The sequence below is a fragment of the Pithys albifrons genome, chromosome 2, assembly GCF_047495875.1.
Source record: "Pithys albifrons albifrons isolate INPA30051 chromosome 2, PitAlb_v1, whole genome shotgun sequence".
In the NCBI taxonomy this organism is placed as follows: domain Eukaryota; kingdom Metazoa; phylum Chordata; class Aves; order Passeriformes; family Thamnophilidae; genus Pithys; species Pithys albifrons.
In genome coordinates this window covers 46254275-46276619 of record NC_092459.1, presented here as the reverse complement: position 1 = coordinate 46276619, position 22345 = coordinate 46254275, and the positions used below count along the sequence as shown (strand labels likewise).

General features: G+C 38.2%; 1 protein-coding gene across 1 annotated transcript in view; it reads left to right on the top strand.

Moving 5' to 3' along the window:
• REV3L (REV3 like, DNA directed polymerase zeta catalytic subunit) overlaps positions 1 to 22345 on the top strand; it is a 114256-nt gene that overhangs the window by 77828 nt on the left and 14083 nt on the right. Inside the window, exons 18-23 of the mRNA XM_071548917.1 lie at positions 2093 to 2204; positions 10350 to 10465; positions 15506 to 15624; positions 16259 to 16377; positions 17320 to 17461; positions 21816 to 22060. Coding sequence (XP_071405018.1) covers positions 2093 to 2204; positions 10350 to 10465; positions 15506 to 15624; positions 16259 to 16377; positions 17320 to 17461; positions 21816 to 22060 — 853 coding nt within the window. The remainder of the gene's footprint in view (positions 1 to 2092; positions 2205 to 10349; positions 10466 to 15505; positions 15625 to 16258; positions 16378 to 17319; positions 17462 to 21815; positions 22061 to 22345) is intronic.

The window sequence follows — 22345 nt, the reverse complement described above, 5'->3', positions numbered from 1 at the left end:
GGACAAGCTCCTGCAGTGTTCTAAAAGTGTAAAGAGGAAAACCTGCCTTTAGTTTCCTACTCAAGTTGCTGGAAGCTACAAGTAGAAAATGTTAAAAGCAAGACAGTATGTTTTATATTTTACTTAAGGGTTATTTTTGTGGTTTTATCTGATCCTTTTAGGATCTAAACAGGGGCCCTTATTCTATTGTACCTTTTTGGCTTTGTTTAGACCAGTGATACTCAACCTGTGGCTCTAGAGCCGGATGTGGCTCTTCATGGCCCTACAGGCGGCTCTCGCAATGTAGGCATCTGATCGGCGCTCCACTCTATCAGGCAGCGCGGGGAGCACTGAGCAAATGGACCAGCAGTGTGGGAGTCGCTGAAGTTCCCCCTCCCATAGGGGGAAAGAAAAGGAGCTGCTGGGATCCCCCCACAGGTAAGAGTAGAGATCACCTCCCACCCAGCAGCTGTGGGGCAGAATGGGGAAAAACTTGCCCTTTTGCCCCTTCCACCCCTCCACCCCGCTCCTTCCTAGCAGCCAGAAGGGATTGAAGACAGAATGCTGCTGGGAGAGAGGATGCTGATGTGTCATATCGTGATGTATCAATGTGTGGGGATGTTACGGCAGCATCATCACACATTGAAGTGTCATGATGGAAAAAAAAAATCACACTGTTGATACTTGATTTTTATGATGCTCTGCAACTCCATTTTATAAAGAAGTGGCTCTCCAGCTGTTAAAGGTTGAGTACCACTGGTTTAGGCTAGTAAAAAAACAACCAAACAAAAAACTTCCCCAACGTAGTCCTCTTTCTTTCAGGGTTTCTTCGGCATTTTAAATGTGTATTAAACCACAAAATACTGTCTAAAATTTTAAGCATGGACAAAAACCTACCAAAAATAAATTTAGCATTAAGGCAACATCTTCTTCTTTTACCAGTTTATTTTTCAAAGTATTGTAGATATTATATCATGTTAAGTTCTTACTATTCTTAATGAATTTTATTCTGGTATTATATGCTTGTTACTATCTTTAAAAAATTTATCTCCATTACCTCACTGAAATTTTTTCACAGTATAACCACTGTGGCTCACTAGGTGTGTGCCACTGGTAATTTATCGAGAAAAAGCTCTTTGTAAAGAGGTCTGATGATATTTTGAAAAAAATGAAGATTCTGATCTGCTTTTGTTAGTGAAATAAAATTATGCATTTAAATGTTATTGTGACATTCGTTGCTTTAATGGGTGTTGTGTTGTCAATACTTTCTTGGTTTGAACTTTATGAGGTCCCTGTGGAGTGACTTGCCGTTGAAGTACACCTTTTTTTTCCTGTTTTTGTGTTACCATACTCATTTTAACATTTTTTTTCTGAAAGCACTTTTTTTAATTCTCAAGGTCTTACGAATGTGTCAAAGTAGAATGTCTTTTAAAAACTCCAGTTTTTAAAATCCACAGTGTTGCCTTAATAGCAATCTTACTGTGTTGTATAGAGAAGATGAAAAGACAGAGTATGTGTTGTATATGGAAGGCAAATGCTGAGTTCCTGCATGCATACTAATGTAGATATTATTCAGACAGTGTCAGTGTAGACACTCTTAATGTCACTATATGAGCGGTTGCTCATGTTTTTCCATTTCTATTACTAACTTAGTAGTGTGCTGGAAAAGAACTGTACTATGTTATTTAGCATTTCGATTCTGTAAGGCTTTTTGCAAAGCACTCTCAAAGCTAGCAGTTAAAATAGATGTTTTTCATGTGCTGTGAGCTGTCATATAGTCCTTTAATATTTCTTATTAAAAGTAATTTTCTGCTAGCTGGACTCTTGTACGTGTAAAATGGTGACATTTCTCTTGAATCATTTATATATGAGAATCTGTGCAAGATTACTACTATGGTAAAATTTTACTAAGTGAAAAGAATAGATTTTTCCACCCAAGAGGAACGAAAGAAGTCCATGGAATTAATTGTGTTAATTATTAGTGGTAAAGATAAAAAAGGTTTACATTCCATTCTTTGTTTCAGTTCTGTGTTTTATTTTAAAGTGGTATTGTTGACTGAAGTAATGTAATTCCTTCTAAATTGTAATGTTTTTTTTTACTTTTATTTTCTAGGGAGCAGAGACCAAGCCCCCTTGCTCACAAGATCTGGAGTTACAGGACTAGAAGTCAATTACGCTACTGATGAAAGAACTCTTTTCCAGGAAGTAGTGAATATTGTAAAAAGGTAGCATATCTGTACGTTCTGCTTTTATTTTTCAGGCTTGGAACAACAGATTTAGTTCCTCCAACCCTTACCAGTCTTTCAAATACTGATTTTTTTGTTGTTGTTTCCCTCAAAGGCTTATTTCTAGAGTGGACAACCATGGTGGTCTTTCAAATAAAAATACTTTTTGCTTTTCCTTTTCTCTGACAGCAAGAACATTGAGATCCTCTTAAGCAGCTGAGTTTACAGTCTTGAAACTAATCAGCCATATAAGTAATCTTCTTTAAAATACAACTTTTCCTGTTAACCCAGAATTCATTATACATCCCTCTCTGAAACTCTCAGAATAGTAGTTATTAACAGTGCTGAGAGCTATAGGAAACCCCTCAGACAAAAAGAGTTTTCTAGGAATTCATAGACAAGACAGAAAAAAACCTTGCATGGTACTGAAACTGCTGTGGACATTTTAAACTATTAGTTGAAAAAAACAGTTTCCCTCGTTAGTTTTGTCTTCTCTGAATGGAAATCCCTGCTCTGTCAGACTTGGAAAACTGCTGATTTTCCCCCATCTCCACCAAGGCTGGGAAGCCTGTTTGGGAGCCCTCTTGGCTTGTGAGTAGGAGGAACCACAAACGTCTCTCCAGACCCTACTGACAGAGGTGCAAAGCTGTAAAATTGCAAGGAAAAATAAACAGATTTAAACTATGAGTCACCCTGCTGGAATAGAGGCAGAAGAAAAAAAAATAGGCAGAGTACATTTGCAATTCTTTCTCTCTCCAACCAGAAAACCTCTGATGAGAAAGACTTTGACCAACCCCATGAAGCCAGAATACAAAAAGAGTTGCTGAATGCAACCAACACAGGGTGGGTCCTGACAGAGCAGCAGATCCCTGTTCAGAGAAGACAAAATTCAGGTAAGGAACATAATTTTATTTTTCTCTTTCTGGGAAATCTAGTGCTCCATCAAACTTAGGATAATTACTGAGAATGAGAAACTGCCGATAAAGGAAGAATTCTCCACCAGTTGTGTGGAAGCTGGGAGAACTCAGCAGTTAAAATACGTATTTATCATTGAAGAACAGAAATCATCTGTATCTGTACATATTGAAGGCATTACAGAATGAAAAAAGCATGCAATTTTGGTGTACTTCAAGATGGAATTTAGCAATCAGCAGGTTGCTGACTGAGACATCTCTGCATGTGCTAGCGTGCTGTTTTGCTACAACAACTTTATCATCAAAGACGGTTAGGTAACTTGTATTCCTGGAAGATGAAAGGTTTGATCTGTTGCTAAAAAGACAGAGTGCTGTCATCATCTTAGTCTACTTCCCTCCCTCTTCTATCAAATAATACCTCAGGTGTCAGACTTCTGATGAACCCTCAACAAAGACAGTTTTGAAACTTCTACCACATCTACAGTTTGCTGTTCTTTTCCATCCCTTTATTTTCTGTAGGCTGGGCAAAAAAGAATAAGAAATTTTGTTGGAGTAAATGTTTTGTATTTCTTAAGCACAAATCAGATGTCTAAGCCCAGAACAGCTTTAACTGAAGGAGAAAATATTGTAAAACTATGTGATTAAAAAGTAGTGGACTGTAGAAGTCTTCCTTGGTGAGAAAAACGAACAAGGAAACAGCTTTAATGAAAATCAGTAATTATTTTTCAAACAATCTGCTGTTGCTCCTCTTAGTGTTATTTTTTCCAGTACAATCTAGGTACTCTGTTCTGATAGCTGCCTTCAATAGTATGTCTGATAGATTTGAGAAAGAAAATTCAGGCGATGTTTAAGAAGCATTAGCACTTCAGCTTCATAGAGCAAAACTCAAAATCACCTGTTTTTCAGCTGAGGGTCATATCAGTATCTCATATACTGATATATGCTTTAGGCTAGACTATAATAGGTTCTTGTGACCAAATAGCATGTCCAGCATGACTGCAGCTTGCTTTTGGTTTATGCTCTTGGCCTCTTTGGTTGTTGGAGGGAATGATAGAAGATTGAAATTCCACATTCCTGGCATAATAAATGGCAGAGTATCTCTTCAATCTTGTCAGTATCAGGAACAGACTTTATTAATTTGTTGGAGCACTGAACAGAGAGTACCTGAGCTGCAGAAGAAAGTCTTATGCAGTTCAGTTGAAGAATTCTTGTTCCCATTTCTAGTCATTCTCTTAGTAGTCATCCTAATTTTTAGTCTTACTTCAGATATGTGAAATTGTGGAACATGCTCATTTTTTTCAAGTTCCAGCTTTCTACTTCTGTGCTTAGGCCTTTTGTTTTCTTTCTGTCCTGGTTATTGAAAATAAAAAAAGGTTGATTCTGTCACTTCTTGTCAATAGATGTAAACTCTGGAAGAGCACAATAGAGAATTCTTCACCACTGTTTCCAGCACACAGATGAGGGAAAGGTGATTCTTGGAAAATTTATAACTTTCTGCAACACTCTTAGCTCATCAGTCTCTTTTTTGACTAGGCTTTTGTAATTGAAGTGTGTTTTCCAAATCCAACTTTTTATAGCAGAGTTAAGTTATTCTGTTAACTGAAGATTGAGTATTGCTCCAGAAAGTTCTCTGGAGTTGATGAGCTGAAGTTGGATTCAGTTAATACTTTCACTGTGAAGCTGTTCAGTGTGTGCTAGATTTGAATGGCCACAGTAAGATTAATGTTTCCACCTAGACATCCATAAAGTAAATGCCAGGTTAAATGTTCTTCTGTGGAATTAGTAGGTACTGCCTCTGATTAACTCTGAGCCATTGGCAAACAGAATTACCATCCTGAGGTCTATAGCCTGGAAGAATACCTGGTTATTTCTCTTGTGTTGTGATCTGTGATTTCATATATGCTGAAAACCAGATTTGTGCAAATACTGAGAGGAATGAGCACCTTTATTTCTAGGAGATTATTACTGATAATGATTCATCTGTGAAATGGGAGTACTTAAAAGTGTGACTACTAAAGTCTATGCAGAGACAACTTTAATTCTAAAAAGTATTGGAATACTGAGGTTGAGGTTTGAGAGTCAGGAAAGAGAAAGGAAGAGCCACAGAGGTGAGTTTGGAGGAGGCAGGAAAGGATAAACAACATGTGTTTGCAACAAAGAAAAGCATTGTTAAATTGGTACTTGGAACCCTGACAAGTGTCTTAGAGCTTGAGAGGAATCAACACCTATGGAGGTCCAAATTTCCTTTCTCTGGGGTAAGCTGTCCTCTAGCTGTAAACAAAAAAACCAAAACTCTTCTCAAAACTGGCAAAAAGCAGCTGACAAACAACCTCTTTCTCATCTTGTGCAGCCACCAGGGATGGTCTACAAACACAGAGATGCAAGATGCAGGCTCTTTGGTTGTCAAAGGGGATTTTTTTTCCTTGAAATGGAGTCTGTGCCTATATTTCCGTCCTAAAGGATTGCCAGGCTGCCTAAACAGCTTTCTTGAACAGACCCTCTCTTTATCATTATCATAAGGTGTCAACTGCACTGAACTGTGAGAAAAATTGGAAGCATCTGTCTGCTTGATAAAGTAAGAGAACCATCTCTGTGAACCCAAATGCAGGAAAAAGAGTGAAAACATTTACATAGCTCAGTAAACTAAGTCAGTACAGAACTCAAGAAAACTGACGGAGGAGGAGGAGACGATGTAAGGGAATGCTACAAGATTGTTTGTCTTGAAGATTTAAAACATGCAGGAGAACTAAAAATGTCCAAGCCTGATGGAGCAGTGGATTCCCATGAAAGAGAAATTAGAAGTCTGAGCCTCTCCTACACTTTTAAGGCAAATTGTGCCATTCTTCTATAAGTGCAGATACTACCAGATAGAAAAGGTCTATCCTACAGGCATGAGAGAAGCAAAATTTGAAGAATTACAGTAGGAGTGCACAGTCCCTGTCTCTGTGACACGCAAAGGATATGGAAACAGGACAGGCTTGAAAAGAAGAGTAGTAGATTCACTGCTGCGTGAGACTTATCAGACACCCACAGCTCTTTGTCTCAGTAGTTAAGTAGTTTTTGATAAAATTACAAAATCAAAATATAACGTACGATTTTACTTAAAAGATTTTGACGATAATATTTGCATATTAACTAACTCAATGTTTCACACTTAAATATTTTATAATGTTTTTCTTGTAAGGTATAATGCTAATAATTTTTTTTGTTTGAATACGCTTCATTATATTTCTCCTTCTGTAAATGCTCTAGCAGCATTTTGTTTCTAAAATGAAGATGTGTTAATCTAACCTTCTTTTTCCAGGCCAGTAGCATCTTCTGTGGCATTTTCCTGTAGAGTTGTTTAATGTCCTGTATCAACTTTATGGATTTTTATTGTCTAAGGCACACTGGAAAAATATTTTTAGATATTTCAATTATATAATTGAGTCTCCAAGTACTCTGTTGCTGTGCACAATTACTGCTTTTGTCTGTATCATAGTTCTGACCTAATTTTTTCCCCCTTTTAATCTTAGCTGTAAGAAAAATAGCAGTCAGGAAAACCAGACACATAATAGAAAGGAAGGTGTAACTGAGAGCTTTAGTGTTCATTCATGAAATTGTCAAATGAGAAAGAGGAGGAGATATCATAACAGCATATACTACTTAGCTGAAAAGGAAAATAATCGCATTTCTTCTCTCCACAGCATGTATGAGTTGAATGTTAATGCTGTTATGTTTAAATGCTGCTTTTCATCTTTACAGAGAGACTGGCAGCATCATGCAAAGCAGTACCAGTGCCCATTCTTTAATAAAAGAGCACTATGTTAGTGAGCATACCTCTTATTCCTGTCGTGTTAGTCCCTAACCAGCAGCTTTCAAATATCAATATTACAATTTACTAGTTTCTTGCAGGTGTAACAGCTGGTCTCATTACAATTTCTCTTAATGAAACAGCTGACACTGATGATGAAGACCAACTGCATATACTGTACAAATTGTGAGAAGGAAGCATGAAGTATATAAAACTTGTCCTCTTAGCTCACAGCCTGTCGTCTTTGTGGGACATCAAAAGGGGAAAGTGAGAGAGAGAAAAGACAGACTTCAGCTGAGCTCACATCAGCTAAACTTTGGGTCTACCTGTTCATTTTCCCATTTGGAATAATGTCATCTTTTAGCTCCATACATCTCTTCTCTTAATAGGAAAAAGAATACCACAGGAGGGCTTGACAAATAACACACTGGTTCATTGGTACATCTGGTACATGAGATCAGGCTGCAAGAGGGCGCATTTCCACTGCACAAATTGAGATGGAGTTGATAGCAAGGAAATTAGAAGCAAAAACCAACAGTCTCTTTTTGGGTGCAAGAAATTTGATAGGTCTGTTAAATCTGTTGCATCAGGTAATCTTGTGCATACTGTGGCGCAGGAGTTTGATGTTCTAAGTGTTGTTCAGTAGAAAGGAGCTCTTCAATTTAATCTTACTTTGGTTTTTTCCTTCAGAGATAATTCAGCAATATACTTGTGAATACATACAGATGCACAAATGAAATACAGATATATATAGAAATATATAGATATATATATGTAACTTATGCAGTCTCTGAGCAACTCAGTTGCCAGTAGTATGTTTATTGGGTTTCATGCTTTTATGAGGATACCACTTGTATCCAGGCTTTATGTATGGACAAAGTGATGTCAAGGGACTGTGTTTACAGGGCACTTACAGTAAGGTTTGATTTTCCCATTTACTATCTACTCTACCTTGATTTTCCATGTAGATAGCTTTATATGAGTCATCTGACTGAGACATCTACACTTCATTGTCTGTGTATAACTAGCTACCCTCATCACCATGAAAGTTACATGGAAAGAACAGGGTCTCATTGTGCAAGAGATGGCTAAAATATACAGGTCACTGAAAGAGGCCTTTTTTGTTCATTGACAATAAAGAAACCAGTTTAGAAAACTTGAGATGACAAAATTAATTGAAACAAGACCCTCCCCTAAATGAATGTGCAGTGAGTGTCCAGTTGGAGTAGAAAAGCATAGTAAGTGATGTGCTGTAAAGTGATAGCCTATGACTCAGCAATCCTTGATGGCCTGTACAAGCAAGACTAAGTTCAAAACTAGCACACTGCTTTTTTTTTAAATGTTTTGTGTGATAAGTTTTCCAGTCTACATGTGTTAAAATATGTGATATTTAAGTTAGATGCACTTTATTTATGTGACAATGCATGTATCTGAAAACACTGTAAACTAAAGTGCTTTTATGTCTTGTCCTGTAAAACATCTTCCCATCTGAGGATACTAGAGAAACAGTTCTTGAGATTATATGCAAATGGATTACAGAGGTAGTTTTGTTCATTAGGTTAAAAGAGAATAGAGCAATTACCTCCAGAATGGATGAAATTTATTCAGTTGCAATACAAACAGGGCTACGTGCAGTAGTAACATAATAGCCCTCTAAAATTGTGTTATGTAGGAAGTGAGAAAGGTAGTGCACTGCTTGGGCAAGTTAAAATCCAAAGCAGCTGTCCTTCTTCACAGGTGGTAGCTGCTAATGTAGTTACGGCAACTTGCTGCTTCCAAGCAGTATGCTTGTTTCTGTTCAGAACAGGCTTCAAAGAGCAAGCAAATTATTGGCATAATTCATGAGCTTCTCATTCACATTTGCATCTGTTGTGGAACCCATCTGCATAATGCCTTACACTGCATAAAATCTATAAATATTTTCCATTTTGAATTACATGAAACCAGTTTTCAAATACGAACCTAAAGGACTACTTCCCTCATTTTAAATAATCTGTAGTGTTTTGCAATATGCTAGAACTAGGATAGTTTAGTTGCAAGAATTAATTTGAAAATACGTTAATTTTTGTAATGTTTATTCTATGCCTGTGTAAGCCGTTACATAATTCCTTTTTGTTTCAAAGTTGAGATGGAGCTGTTCATCATGGAACGTTGTCTGGCAATCACTGTATGTTGTACAGAGCAGCAAGTGGTCATAACTCTTTTTGACGCTGATTCTGCTGCTGGAATGAACTGCAGGCTAGCTTCAGTCATTTGTCCATAAATTGTTCCAAGTAGCTTTGGGTTTGTACCATTAGTAGAATAGGCTCGCAAAATGAGCAAATTTACTGCATCCACTCCTGATGATAATTGCTTCTTTATAAAACCAAAGAGTCATTCTTTTGACATGAACAGCAGATAGCAAAGTGTTAGTTCTTTCACTTTTCTCTAGAATGCTAGAAAGCAAAAACTTACTTCAGAATCCTCTGCTTTTAGCAAAAATTATATCAAAACAAATCCCTGACAAGTAGAAGTAAGTGATAAAGGGGATTTTTGCAACTTTTTCTGGCCAATGCTAAAGCCCAAACTGTAATAAAGTGATAGCCATGCTGAGTAAGAAACTTGAAATATTTTTCACAGAAAGTTAGTGTCCATGGTAGAAGTGTGGAGAAGCTCTTTCCTGGAGCTATTCTCAGAATAATTAGTAACTTCAAAGTAAGGTGTCATCTGCCTGATAAAGTTTGAAACTTCATTTGTAATGACTGTGATACAACTGCTAACTCAGTGTTTGGGGAAAGGATGTTCAAGGGTGCCAACACAATGTTGGCATTTTTTTATGCCAAAAAATACAGAGATCCTGTTAATGACTCAAGGCCCTTGTCTGCTTCTCTCAAACTGTGTTTCAATTTAGACAGCTCTCACTCAACTGCAAATTGCAACTCCCATTAAAGAGTCATCATTTAGGACCAGAAGTGCCCTCTGATTACTATAAGCTACACACCAGTATGCGTGACACATTGTTGTTTGGAAAACATTCAAGTTAACCCAGTGGCAAATTCTGTTCCCTAGGCATGACTGTATTTCATTGCACATCTGTTTTGTGCTAGTAGTTAGGTTGCAGTTTATGCTAGATACATCCTGATTCCATCAGGAAAACCTGCTGAGACCTTGGTTTTTGTTCTTTATTTGTAAAGACTGAAATAAAAGGAGTATGTTAAAAAAATCCAGTGAAAATATTCCTTCTAAATATCTTTGCAGTTGAATGTTACTGAAAATCCTAAAAGATTGTTTGTTTTAAGTAGTTTCCTAGTCCAGATGCCGCTTTCATAGAAACCTGTTGTGACTGCATCTTTTTTTAACTCAACATGATATGAATAAAATCCTGTTTATACTCTGTTGATGGAAAATGCTTTCTTAAATAATGTGAGCCTCACTTTTCTTTTTCCCCCACCTCTCTAGATATGACCCAGACATTTTGTTAGGCTATGAAGTCCAGATGCATTCCTGGGGTTATCTCTTACAGAGAGCTGCTGCACTAAATGTTGATTTGTGCCAGATGATCTCTCGTGTGCCAGGTAAGTTACCCTACAGGGCTTTGGTTCACTTCCAGTTGAAGCGAGTTGAAATCTATTAACAAATTAAAAAAGAAATGTGGAGTATTTCTTCAGATGGACCTTTTTTTAATTCTTTTTTATTCTTTTTATTCACTTGTGCTGTTACAGTATAATCACACACACCCACACACCCAAAGAAAGTTGAAATAGAAATGAGATTCCAGTATTTTCTGAATTTTCAAATTCCTTGGGTATTCCATTTCTGGGTGTGTCCTGTATTCATGAACCTGAACTCATTTTCTGTAGCTGTGTGTGAAGTTTTCAGTTCTTGGGGGTGTTTCTGCTACCCAGCCCTTCTCTTGCTTCTCCTTGGCTTCAGTTATTCCAAGTACATACCATAATCATCATCTGTGGTTTCTCTGGCTGGGATACAAGGATACAAAAATGCTCCTGAGCAGCAGTTGTCCTGGCCAGCACCTCTGTAATAAAATCCTTGCTTTCAATAGCCATTCTTGTACTATGGGCAGATTTTATTGGCCCCAAGTGCTGATGCTTTCCTCTAACATTTGGCAAAAAGTCTGCTTGGATTTTTTTCTTGAAAACCTGGAGGAAGTTATCCATGAGAATGGTAAGCCTAGTGTATATACTTAGCTGATCAGTAGAAGCTGTCATCCTGAAGAATGTGGTTAGTGAACAGCTCAATAAACGTGCTGTTGCACTTGAGAAGAGTCAAAATGACTTGGTAAAATTACAAACTGTCTCAAAAATTTGTTGTTACTCTTTGCAGTCATCCAAATGATCTGGATGAGGGAGGTTTTAAAAATCAAGACAATTGAAAATATGCTTTTTTCAAGGCTCTTGCCAAAGATCTGCACAGAAACTAAATAGCCATGAAATAAGAAGTGCTTTGCTGTGATTGTTCTATTGAAAACTTGAGCCTGTTGCTTTGTAATGGTTGCAAAAGCACATGTTAGGAATTATGGAGCAAAGAGAATATGAAGCTGTGAATGTACATGTGAAAAATGTAAAAATCTGTAGTGTGCTTGCTCAAATACTGCAGTTGTCGTTTCCTCATAACCTTCCCCCCTCCAAATGGATATAGGAGAGCTGGTAATGAGAAGGATGATCCAAATGTGTCCAGTAATTTAGTAGGTTGGGATTCCAGAAGAGACAAAACTGTGTAGGAAAGGTAAAAGCCTATGAAATCTTGAGGGATATAAAGGACAATATGGATTGTTTTTTCATGGTCTTTTCTAATGCAAGAACCAGAAATCAAGTGAAGCTACGAAATGGCAGCTACAGAATAGAAGTTGATTGTTCATCCCTGTGTTGTTGAAGTGTTGAGTTCCTTGTCACAAGATAGTACAAATGCTTGAAGTGTATATTGCTTTAAGAGGAGATAAATTATTAGAAGAAAAATCCATCCGGATCTGTGATATACATGAAAATACTGTCTGGCCCACAAAGCTGCAAACAGTTAGAAGGTAGGAAAGTTTAGAGGGTGTATCAGTAACTGCTTCACCCATCTTGAAGCATCTGCCTTTGAGTATGTAATAGAACATGATACTGGGCTAGTTGAGTCTTTGGGCATTACCACCTTAGGAATAGCATCTTTTATGTCCTGTGTGCCAGGCCAGGAGAACATAATGTTTTAGAAGCACTACATTCACACTCCTTCCTTTAGGTTTGACTATTTGTGCACTTTTTTTAGCCTTTTGATGCCTGTGATATGTGTAGAAAAGATCTGAGTTAGAGTCCTTCCTAGGGCAAGAAAACGTAAGAAAAAAATTTGTATCTTCAGTTGAAAGTTGTTGGCAGTTGGACTTTGGTGAATTTTTAAATACTTAATATATGAAAACAGGAACATATGATAGTTTAGATATGAATTGGCTCACAAGTTTCATTCTTTAGCACAAAGTTCTCAAATTTGTTCTTCAGCAATAATAGCTGATTGCATGAACCTTGTTTTGCAATTCCCCTGATGGCTCAAGTTGAGATGATACACTGGTTGCAATAGTAATGCCACTAAGTACAGTCTTCAGAGGTATTGAAGGATGTTCAGAAAAATTTTTGACCTGTTCCACTTCAGGATTTGCAATGTCTTTGGTAAGGGGAGTGGTAAGTGTTGTAGTCAAAGGTTCTTTAACCTCTAAAGATCACAAAGATTTACTGCTTTACTGCCGAAGTACAGCTGAACAGTCTCTTCAGTGTGGGACAAGTAACTAGTGTGTCTGTTGTTCTCAAAGGCTGAGTCAAAGTTCTTGTCTTGCAGGACATCTCTGTCTGCACTGTGGTTGATGCAGGATCAACAGTTAGATCGGCAAAGCTGTTAGTAGTACCCATCTTCATGACATAAACTCTTACTTAAGTTACTGGTATTGGGATACACATTAATGAGTCCTCAAAGAAGTGGGACTGTATGGTTCTTAATGATGATGTCATTACAGTCAGTCTTCCTTCCCTACAACTGTGAAGTCCCACACAATGTGAGTTCAATTCTAGTGAAGGAAACCAGGATTGTACCCCTTAACATTTCTGAGCATGAAGTTCGAGTGGGCATGCAGGACATGGACATGATCTCCACAGCACTGCTGTTCGTGGTGCAGATGTTCATGTTGCAGTTGGTACATGCATGCTCAGAAGTGGTATACGTAACACTTAAAATGTTTCTAGGAGCTGGTGTTATTGTAAGGTAATTATTCCTTTTTGACAGAATTGCAGGAGAAAGATAAGAATATGTTCACACTGATGAGCTCTTCCCAACAATGTCATGCTATATAAGTGTGGATTTGCATGCGTGATCATATATGTACAAGTTGTTGTGTTCTCTGTTGCTCTGTGGCCTCCTTGTCCACAGTTTTGACCCCAACTGTGTTCCTCTTGCTTTTCCAATCGCTATGCTTCATATTTCCCTCCCTTCTTCACATGATGTATTTTCAGAACAGGAAGTGCTCCTTCAAGCAGTATGCTACTCTTTGCTCCTTTTGCAATAAAGATGGAAGGTACTTTGCCTTCCCTTTTCTGTGATTTCAACTTAACATAAAGAAAGCTGGACTTCTCTCTGTTTTGCTTTATGGGCTGAGTCTGGTGCTGCTTCTACCATTTACGAGTGAACTATTCATAAGTCATTAGGACACATCAGAACAGCAGTGAGTACTGTGCCTGTGCATAGTGGCATTTCTTTGTGTGTGCACTGTGGTCTCCTGTTTCCTCCTTTGCATCACGGCTCAGAGTTAGGGAGTGGATAACAGAGGATAAGAGGCGACTTCTTTTTATTTCACCTCATGTGCTTAAAGGATAGGGAGACTGTCCAGTTCTGCTTCTTAACAACACAGTTTCCAAAGAGGCTTGTGTTGTTCTGGTGATGTACTCCCTGCACCAGTTGTAGAGTTTTTGGAATTTAGCAGTGCTCATCTCTTGCGGAGTCTGCTTCATCAGGGCAGTGGGTCTGCTTGTGACCACAGTATACTTTGTTACTTGTCTTTACCAGCAAGACATGAAGCAAACTTGAGAAACACAGGGAATCTCCTCCACAAGACAAAAGAGAAGTAGGAGACACTGCTGAAAGTGGAACTAACTGATAGTTTCTGCTTCCAATTAAAAAAAAAATTGAGGAGGGGAAATTTTAGGTTCCTCACTTTCAGAGGAGATCCATCATGTGGAAGTGAAGAAAAGCAGAAGAAAAAAATGTTGCTGCTTGTGGGGCATTTTTCCCATCCAAACATGAAAAGAGAAATGGCTGGTTTTGCTCAAACATCTGAAACAATAAGGAGGTTAAAAAATAGAATGCATTTTGGTGAAGTGTATGAAAGGTCTGCTAAATTTTGCCAAGACTGATTTATTGATAGGATCAGTAAATGACAAATTTTCTTAACCATATTTAATTGATAGGATACACATTTGAAAGATCAACAAATGAAATGAAGTCTGTATTACTTTGTTTTATAGCAGTTCTGCAGAATTTCATGCAATTTTTACTTCTGTCTTCAAGGATAAACATGCTTCTTCGCTGTCTGAGGAACTAATTGCTCAATTCAGATCATTATTGCAAAGCATTGTGTATCTACACTTCTGCACACTGTGTCCAAAATGTTCCACTTTTTATTGGCAAGGTACTGTAGAGGCATACCTCATAAATGAGGGATGGCAGAATATAAAACAACCAGCAGTTGAAAAATGGGTATAGATTTAGAATTGTGGGGAAATTGCCTCAAAGTGTTTCTCTTCCATTAAATTAATATGAAAAAATAAGATTGGAGGATCAACTAATGCAGTGTGTTTTCATACTGAATTTAAATTGTGTGATACATTTTGAAAAGCATCTGTGTGAACTCTGGAAAGAATACCAAAACTGTAGACTTGTGCTGACTGAAAAAAAAAGACATGATTTCAAGAAATGTACACCAAAAAGACTGTCTTCTCTTGTGTTCTAGTATTCCAAAGCATGACAAAAATCAAGGATGGCAAAAGACAATATAGGTCTGTACTTTAGTCACTGCTGTCTCACAGAAAGATTCAGAGTGCTGCGTTTGTTCCTTCCTCTTTCCTTCCCTCTCTGTGCTGTGCATAACTCATGTCTAGCTGCTCCCACTGCGGTGGGTTTGCTTTTACTGTATGAAAAGCGCTGTGTTTTGTGTCCTGTGACCTGGTTCTGACTGTGTAGGTCATTGCAAGTGAAACCTTGAGTTATAAAATCTTTCTGGCAGAAATCACTTTTTTAAATTATTTTTTTATGTTGTGCACTAATGTGTGTTACTCCCAAGTGACACTGAGCATTGCTTAACCAATACATTCACTATAGAGAATATATTGCCTTGGACAGGATTTCAGTGAAACCAAAGTAAGAGTTATCTGCAGAGGAATGTGCAAGAGCAGAAAAACCTGGGGGAGTTTTATTTGGATATCATGTAAATGATTGGCAAATAAATAATCCTGTGCAATCAGTAACAGTCTTTATGAATTCTTATTTTTCTAGAAAGCTCAAACTGGAAGAGAGATAGCTTGATCTGGTCTTGACTCTCTTACAACTTGTCTAAATACTTTGTTTTTTAATGTCTTTAGATGAAAAGAAAGACAACAGATTTGCAACTGAACTGGATGAATATGGATCAGATACAATGAGTGAAATAAATATTGTTGGGCGAATTATGTTGAATATTTGGAGAATGATGAGAAATGAGGCAAGTTTTTTAAAGTTTAATGTTTTGACTTAATAGGTTTTTTAATTATTGTAGACTTTGTGGAAAGTTTCATGTAACTTGTGTAACTGTAATTTTTTTCTTTATATACCCTTTCAAATAGAGTAGTTTGCTATTTTGTGAGAATGGGTTTTGCATATTGCCAAAATCTAAAGTACTGAATCAGTAGTTACTTAATTATATATTCCTTTTCCCTTCCTTGTGGGTTTTGAGAACAACTTGCCTGTTTTAAGAATTTGAATGTATCTAGTATGGTGCTTTTACTAAATTAAACACATGAACTTATTTTAATCTGTCAAATTTGCTCTTCTTTTTCTATTTTTTTTCTTTTTTAATGGTTTCTTTTATGACCTTACATTTAATACTCAAATGGTTCAGTCTTTACAAATTTGTTCTGACCCAATTCAGACCTGATCTTTATGAACTTTATAAATGCTTCATTCTTTTCAGTTGATGAGCAATACTCTTTTCTGACTTGTAAATAGTTTGTGACTTCTAAGTACAAATACTTACCTTTTTAACAAAATGCTAATAAAAAGTTGATATATTTAATTGTTAATGGTTTTTGATTATGAAAGCCATCGTGCATCTTAACACATCCATTGTGTTTTTCTAGGTGAATCTAACAAATTACACCTTTGAAAATGTGGGCTTTCATGTTCTTCATCATCGTTTTCCTTTATTTACTTTCCGAGTTTTATCTGATTGGTTTGATAATAAGGCAGATGTCTACAGGTAATGATCTATTAACCGACTTTGTTTGTTTTTAAGACCAGGTTCTTAACATTGGATAGGTATAAGCTAAAGTCAGTATAGGAAGAAATAATCAATTTAGTTCAGGCACTAGAACAGTGTATATGCAGTAACATCAGCTTATTTACTTGGCTGTTCTATTGTATAGTTATACCCTCAATATTTCAACTAGACATTTTCATTTACAGTTTCAACATATCTGGATAGATGTACTATTTTGGAGTTCTGTAATGTCTTTTATTTTGTATATGTTATGTATCAGAAAGGCTTTTAATGAACTGTCAGGCTTTTGTTTCACTTTACGGTGCATGTCAACCAAGCTAGGCTTAAAAGCAATACAAGACTGTGCAACCTGCTAAGACAGTAGCTATAGCTGCTTGAAAATACCTTTATATGACATATGTCATATTGGGCTTCAGTTTTTCCATGAGTGAGTTGGTATTGTGTGTTATGAACAGTTCATAAAACTGGGTACTGATCTGCACATTGTTTGTGACGTCCATATAATTTCTGTAAAAGTTGAATACCTTTTAACTAGGTAGAAACTTGGTTTGTACTGAAATTCTAAATTTATGTTCAGCTGAGATAGGCATTCTTAACACAAAAGAATGTTTCACAAACGGCCACTCTTTTAAAAAAACCATGTAAACACATGAAGAGAAACTCTGTTTCGGTAATCCTTTAGGGCAGTCAGGAAAACAAAATATAATATGTCATTGAGAGATGCCTTAACAGTAGTTTGCTGTAACACATTCTATATCTTTAGAATATGTAACTGTATACTTATGTATGCCACATTTTTGAAAATGTCCTAGAGGAAATTTTCTTTGCCGGTTTGTGGCAAGTTATCATAAAAATACATTTTTCTTAGTAGAAGGAGGAGCACTCTCCTCATTGTTTATTATGGGATGTTCACTTTCACAGATGGAAAATGGTTGATCATTATGTTAGCCGGGTCCGTGGGAATCTCCTGTTGTTAGACAAACTGGATTTGATTGACAGAACAAGCGAAATGGCGAGACTGTTTGGCATTCAGTTCTTACATGTATTAACAAGAGGCTCCCAGGTAAGACTTAGTTTTCCTTGTACTTCACAAAAGCAAAACAGGTTTTGCAAAATGTTTCAGTTCTTCAGTATATTTTCTGTCCATATATGTATTTTCATAGGGTCACAGAAGACCATTGACATGAAAGTGAAACATAAAGAATACCATTCAATCCATTATTGCTGCTTTTAAGTTGCCTAGTCTCAGAGTTTCAAAGTAGCTGTTAAGAATAGCGTTCCCCAAATGTAATCATGCTGGTGAATCTTTCCTTACTGACTTCAAGGAGCACTAAGCTTTTGCTTTGAGTTGGTATTGTTCACACTTAGATGAGTCCAAAAATGAATGCTTTCTAAAACATAAATATAATTGAGCATGTTTTAGAAAGATGAGATATTTTCTTCCAAGGCAGACAAAGCTGCATCGAGTATGTTCTACGTGACATTTCCTGTGAAGCAGACCTCTGGGGGAGATGTGACAATGAGACAAGAAGGACTCTGGCTTTCTTAAGGGCGTGTCATACAAGATGTGTACAGTTCTGTTATTTTGATGCTAGCATGAAAGGGAAGGGGAGCAGGACAGAGTAAGAGCTACTCTTTAGTTGAGACCCCAGCAGTCTCCAGTAATACTAGAGGCTTTCCTTGCCCCAGTTCTGAGTGACTAGACTAAGTTGACTGTTACCATGGCTTCACATGAGACCTGAGCAGCACCTGAAATGAGTCAACTACTCTTTCATATGTTAGAGCTTTTCTATTGTCCTCTTCTTTCCTACCATCCTTCTTCTCCTATGATCTTTCTGCTGTCTGTAAAACATACAGCTGAGATGCCCAAACCTGATTTTTTTTGATAAAAAGACAACTTAAAAACTAATATCCTAAGCAGACAGCATTGCCATAAGCCACTCAGATATGGGAGTGTCTGAAGCTGCAGTTTCCTTAACTAATTAATTGGCCTCCTTAACTAATTAAGGAAACTTAACTTAATCCTTAATTAAAAAACTTTTGCCACCTTTTTTCCTTTCACTGCAGTTGTTTGTGTCATCTCTTGACCCAGTGTAGTTTCTTGCTGTTCTTGCTAGTAATGACCCTCTGTGAGGGAGTGGGGAGCAGGCAGGCAGGCACCAGCAGCAGAGCCATGGTGGTGTTCAGTAGGTATTTTCCAGTTTAGCTCCCTAATTTGCCATATTAGCAGAAAATAAGCACTGTTGGAACAAGGGAAGAGAAATGCACAGCTAGGGACGGGGAGTGTGGGACTGGCATACTGCCAATGTCAATATGCTTAAACTGTCACGATTGCAGCCCACAAAGACTGTTCTGCCTGTCGTTTTCTCAGATGTCTGTGAGTGGGAGTGAGCAACAGAAGCATGCTGCATTTTCTGTCCTGACTGTTCTTTTCTCTTCCCTTCTGTGCATGTTTGTTCTGTCTCTATTGAAACTTTCTAGATCAAAAAAATGACAGTTGCAACAATTCCCAGTCAACTCAGTAATAATTACTTCACTCAGAAGAATCATCGCTTCCTTTTATGAAGATACTCCTTTTCTCCTTAGCTGAAAAAGATTTTAAAATGGAATAGTAATAAGAACAGATTGCAGATATTTCAAGTTACTTCTCCATGTTTGTATTTCTCACTATGTTTTACAATAACTTAATTTTTTTAAAATTTATTTTGTGAAGCTGTCTTGAATATTCCACAGTAGACTAAACAAATCTAACAAGAGAGGGTCATAGGCACTACAGATTATTAGTCAGGTGATTGAAGAACTTGCTGATTTTTGGACAGCTATAAACTCTTCAGAAGGGAGAGGCAGGGAAGGAGTGGTGGTGGGCTATCCCTGTGTGCTAGGGAGTGTTTTGATTGTCTAGACCTTAAGGATGTTGAGTGTTTGTTGGTAAGAATCAGGGGGAAGGCCAAGAGGGCGGATGTCTTGAAGGGAGTGTGTTACAGACCACCCAACCAGGATGAAGAGGCAGATGAAATACTCTGTAAGTAGCTGGGAGAAGTCTCATGATCTCTAGAGTTTTTTACCATGGGAGACTTCAACTTAACCCAGTAGCTGTTGGGAATACAATACAACAAAGAGGAAACGGTCTAGGAGGTTCCTGGTGTGTATGGAATAGAACTTTCTGACACAGCTGGTAAGTGAGCCACCTAGGGAAGGTCGGACCTGTGGTTTGTGAACAAAGGACAGGAGGATGATGTGATGGCCATCTTTGGCACAACAGTCATGAAATGATGGGGTTTTCAGTTGTTGGAGAAGTAAGAAGGGGGTTCAGCACAACTGGCACCTTGCACTTCCAGAGGGCAAACTTCAGTCCTGTTTAGGAGACTAGTTGAGACAGTCCCTCAGAAGACAGTCCTGAGGGGAAAGGAGCCTAGGAATGCTGGATATTCAAGAAAATCCTAAAGGCACAGGAACAGGCTGTTCCCACGTGCTGAAAGACAAGCTGGCAAAGGAGAAGAGCCAGCCTGGATGAACAAAGAGCTTTGGCTGGAACGCAGAGGAAAGAGTGTTTCACTTTCAGAAGAAAGGGCAGGCAGCTTAAGAGGACTGCAAGTATATTGTGAGGTTATGCAGGAAGAAAATTTGAAGGGCCAAAGTACAACTAGAACTTAATGTGGTTACTGCCATAAAAGACAACAAAGTATGTTTTTACAACTACATCAACAACAAAAAGAAGGTTAAGGAGAATCTCCGTCCTTTATTGGATGTGAAATATAGTGACAAAGGATGAGGAAAAAGCTGAGGTACGTAATGCCTTCTTTGCCTCAGTCTTTAGTAGGAATACCAGTTGCTGTCTGGGTACCCAGAGCCCTGAGCTGGAAGACAGGGACAGGGAGCAGAATGAAGCCCTCAGAATTCAGGAGAAAATTACTGATAACCTGTTACGCCACTTAGACACACACGTCTGTGGGGCCACATGGGATCCCATCTAAGGATACTGAGGAAACTGGTGGAAAAGCTCACTAAGCCCCTTTCAATCCTTTATCAACAGTTTTGTTCAACTGGGGAAGTCCCAGTTAACTTGTGATTAGCAAATGTGATGCCCATCTACAAGAAGGCCTGGAAGGAGGATCCAAGGAACTACAGAGCTGTCTGCCTGACCTCAGTTCCATGGAAGGTCATGAAGCAAACCATATTGAGTGCTGTCAACACAGCATGTACACAGAAACCAGGGGATCAGGCCCAGCCAGCACGGGTTTAGGAAAGGCTTGACCAAGCTAATCTCTTACGACAGGATGTCCTGCTTAGTGGATGAGGGAAAGGCAGTGGATTGTTGTCTACCTGGACTTCAGTAAAGTCTTTGAATCTGTGTCCCACAAGATTTCTCCAAGAGAAACTGTGCAAAAGCCTGGCTGGATGGCTGAGCCTAGAGAATGCTGGTGAATGGTGCCACATCCAGCTGGTGGCTGGTCACCAGTGGAGTTCCCCAGGTTTCAGTGTTGGGGCCAGCCCTGTTTAATATCTTCATCAATGATCTGCACGAGGGGATCGAGTGTACTCTCAGTCAGTTCACAGATCACCCCAAAAGGAGTTGGGAGCACTGATCTGCTTGAGAGTAGGAAGGCTCTACAGAAGTATCTGGATAGGCTGGATCAGTGGGCCAAGGCCAATTGTATGAGGGTCCTGCCCTTGGCTCTCAACAATCCCAGGCAGTGCTACAGGCGGGGGGAAGAGTGACTGGAAGGCTGCCCAGAGGAAAAGGACCTGAGGGTGCTGCTCTGTAGTGGCTGAACATAAGCCAGCAGTGTGCCCAGGTGGCCAAGAAGGCCAGTGGTATCCTGGCTTATATCAGCAACAGTGTGGCCACCAGTTCTGGGGAAGTGATTGTTCCCCTGTACTCAGCAGTGCTGAGACCACACCTTGAGTATTGTGTTCAGTTCTGGGCCCCTCAGTACAAGAAAGACATTGAGGTGCTATGGAAAATGGTCATCGACTGCATGTTACACTTTGTTTTCTTCAGTGATGTGAAGTCTTAACAAAAACACAGTTTAGCAAATGCTCGTTCACTGGCTGTAGCACGACCATCCATATATATTGTTCCAGCCTGTTGGATGTTTAGTTTTGCCATGGATAAATATGGAAAGTACTTGATTTTCAATGATTAGGGCTAAATGAAGAGAAAACATGGAAAAGTTCCACTATATTTAATAGAAAATACAGAATCATAGAATTCTTAGGGTTGGAAGAGACCTTAAAGATCATCTGGTGATATAAAATTTCATTAAAATGTATATCAAAATCTATTTATTTTGGAAAACTAGTTTTCTGTACTTTAGGTTCAGGAAATGTAAGTTGTGCATTTGCACTGTCTTAATGCACACGTCTTTGTTCTGTATTTTTGAAAGCATAATGATTATCTCCAAACTGTTTTACAGTATCGTGTGGAGTCTGTGATGCTGCGCATTGCGAAGCCAATGAATTACATTGCTGTGACACCCAGTGTCCAGCAGCGAGCTCAAATGAAAGCCCCACAGTGTGTTCCCTTAATAATGGAGCCAGAGTCCCGCTTCTACAGCAACGCTGTTCTTGTCTTAGATTTCCAGTCGTTATATCCATCCATTGTGATAGCATACAACTACTGTTTTTCAACCTGCCTGGGACACGTTGAAAACTTAGGAAAGTAAGTTGCTCTTTTCTCACAAACTTTGACTCTGTAGAGACTTCAGTGTTTTGTCTAAGATACTGAGAAGCTTTGGTTGTTATTGGAAACAATAGGCATGTTTGAACAGTATCATCTTCTGTTACACAATAGAGATGATAGTAGAGATTATTAAAATCTACCATGTGGGTGTGTGCATACACACATGTGCACATCAATATGTATTTTTAATTACATATAGAATTAGACTTAAATAACAAACAACTACATTCATGTATGTATGTACAGTTCTTTCATTATTGTGGT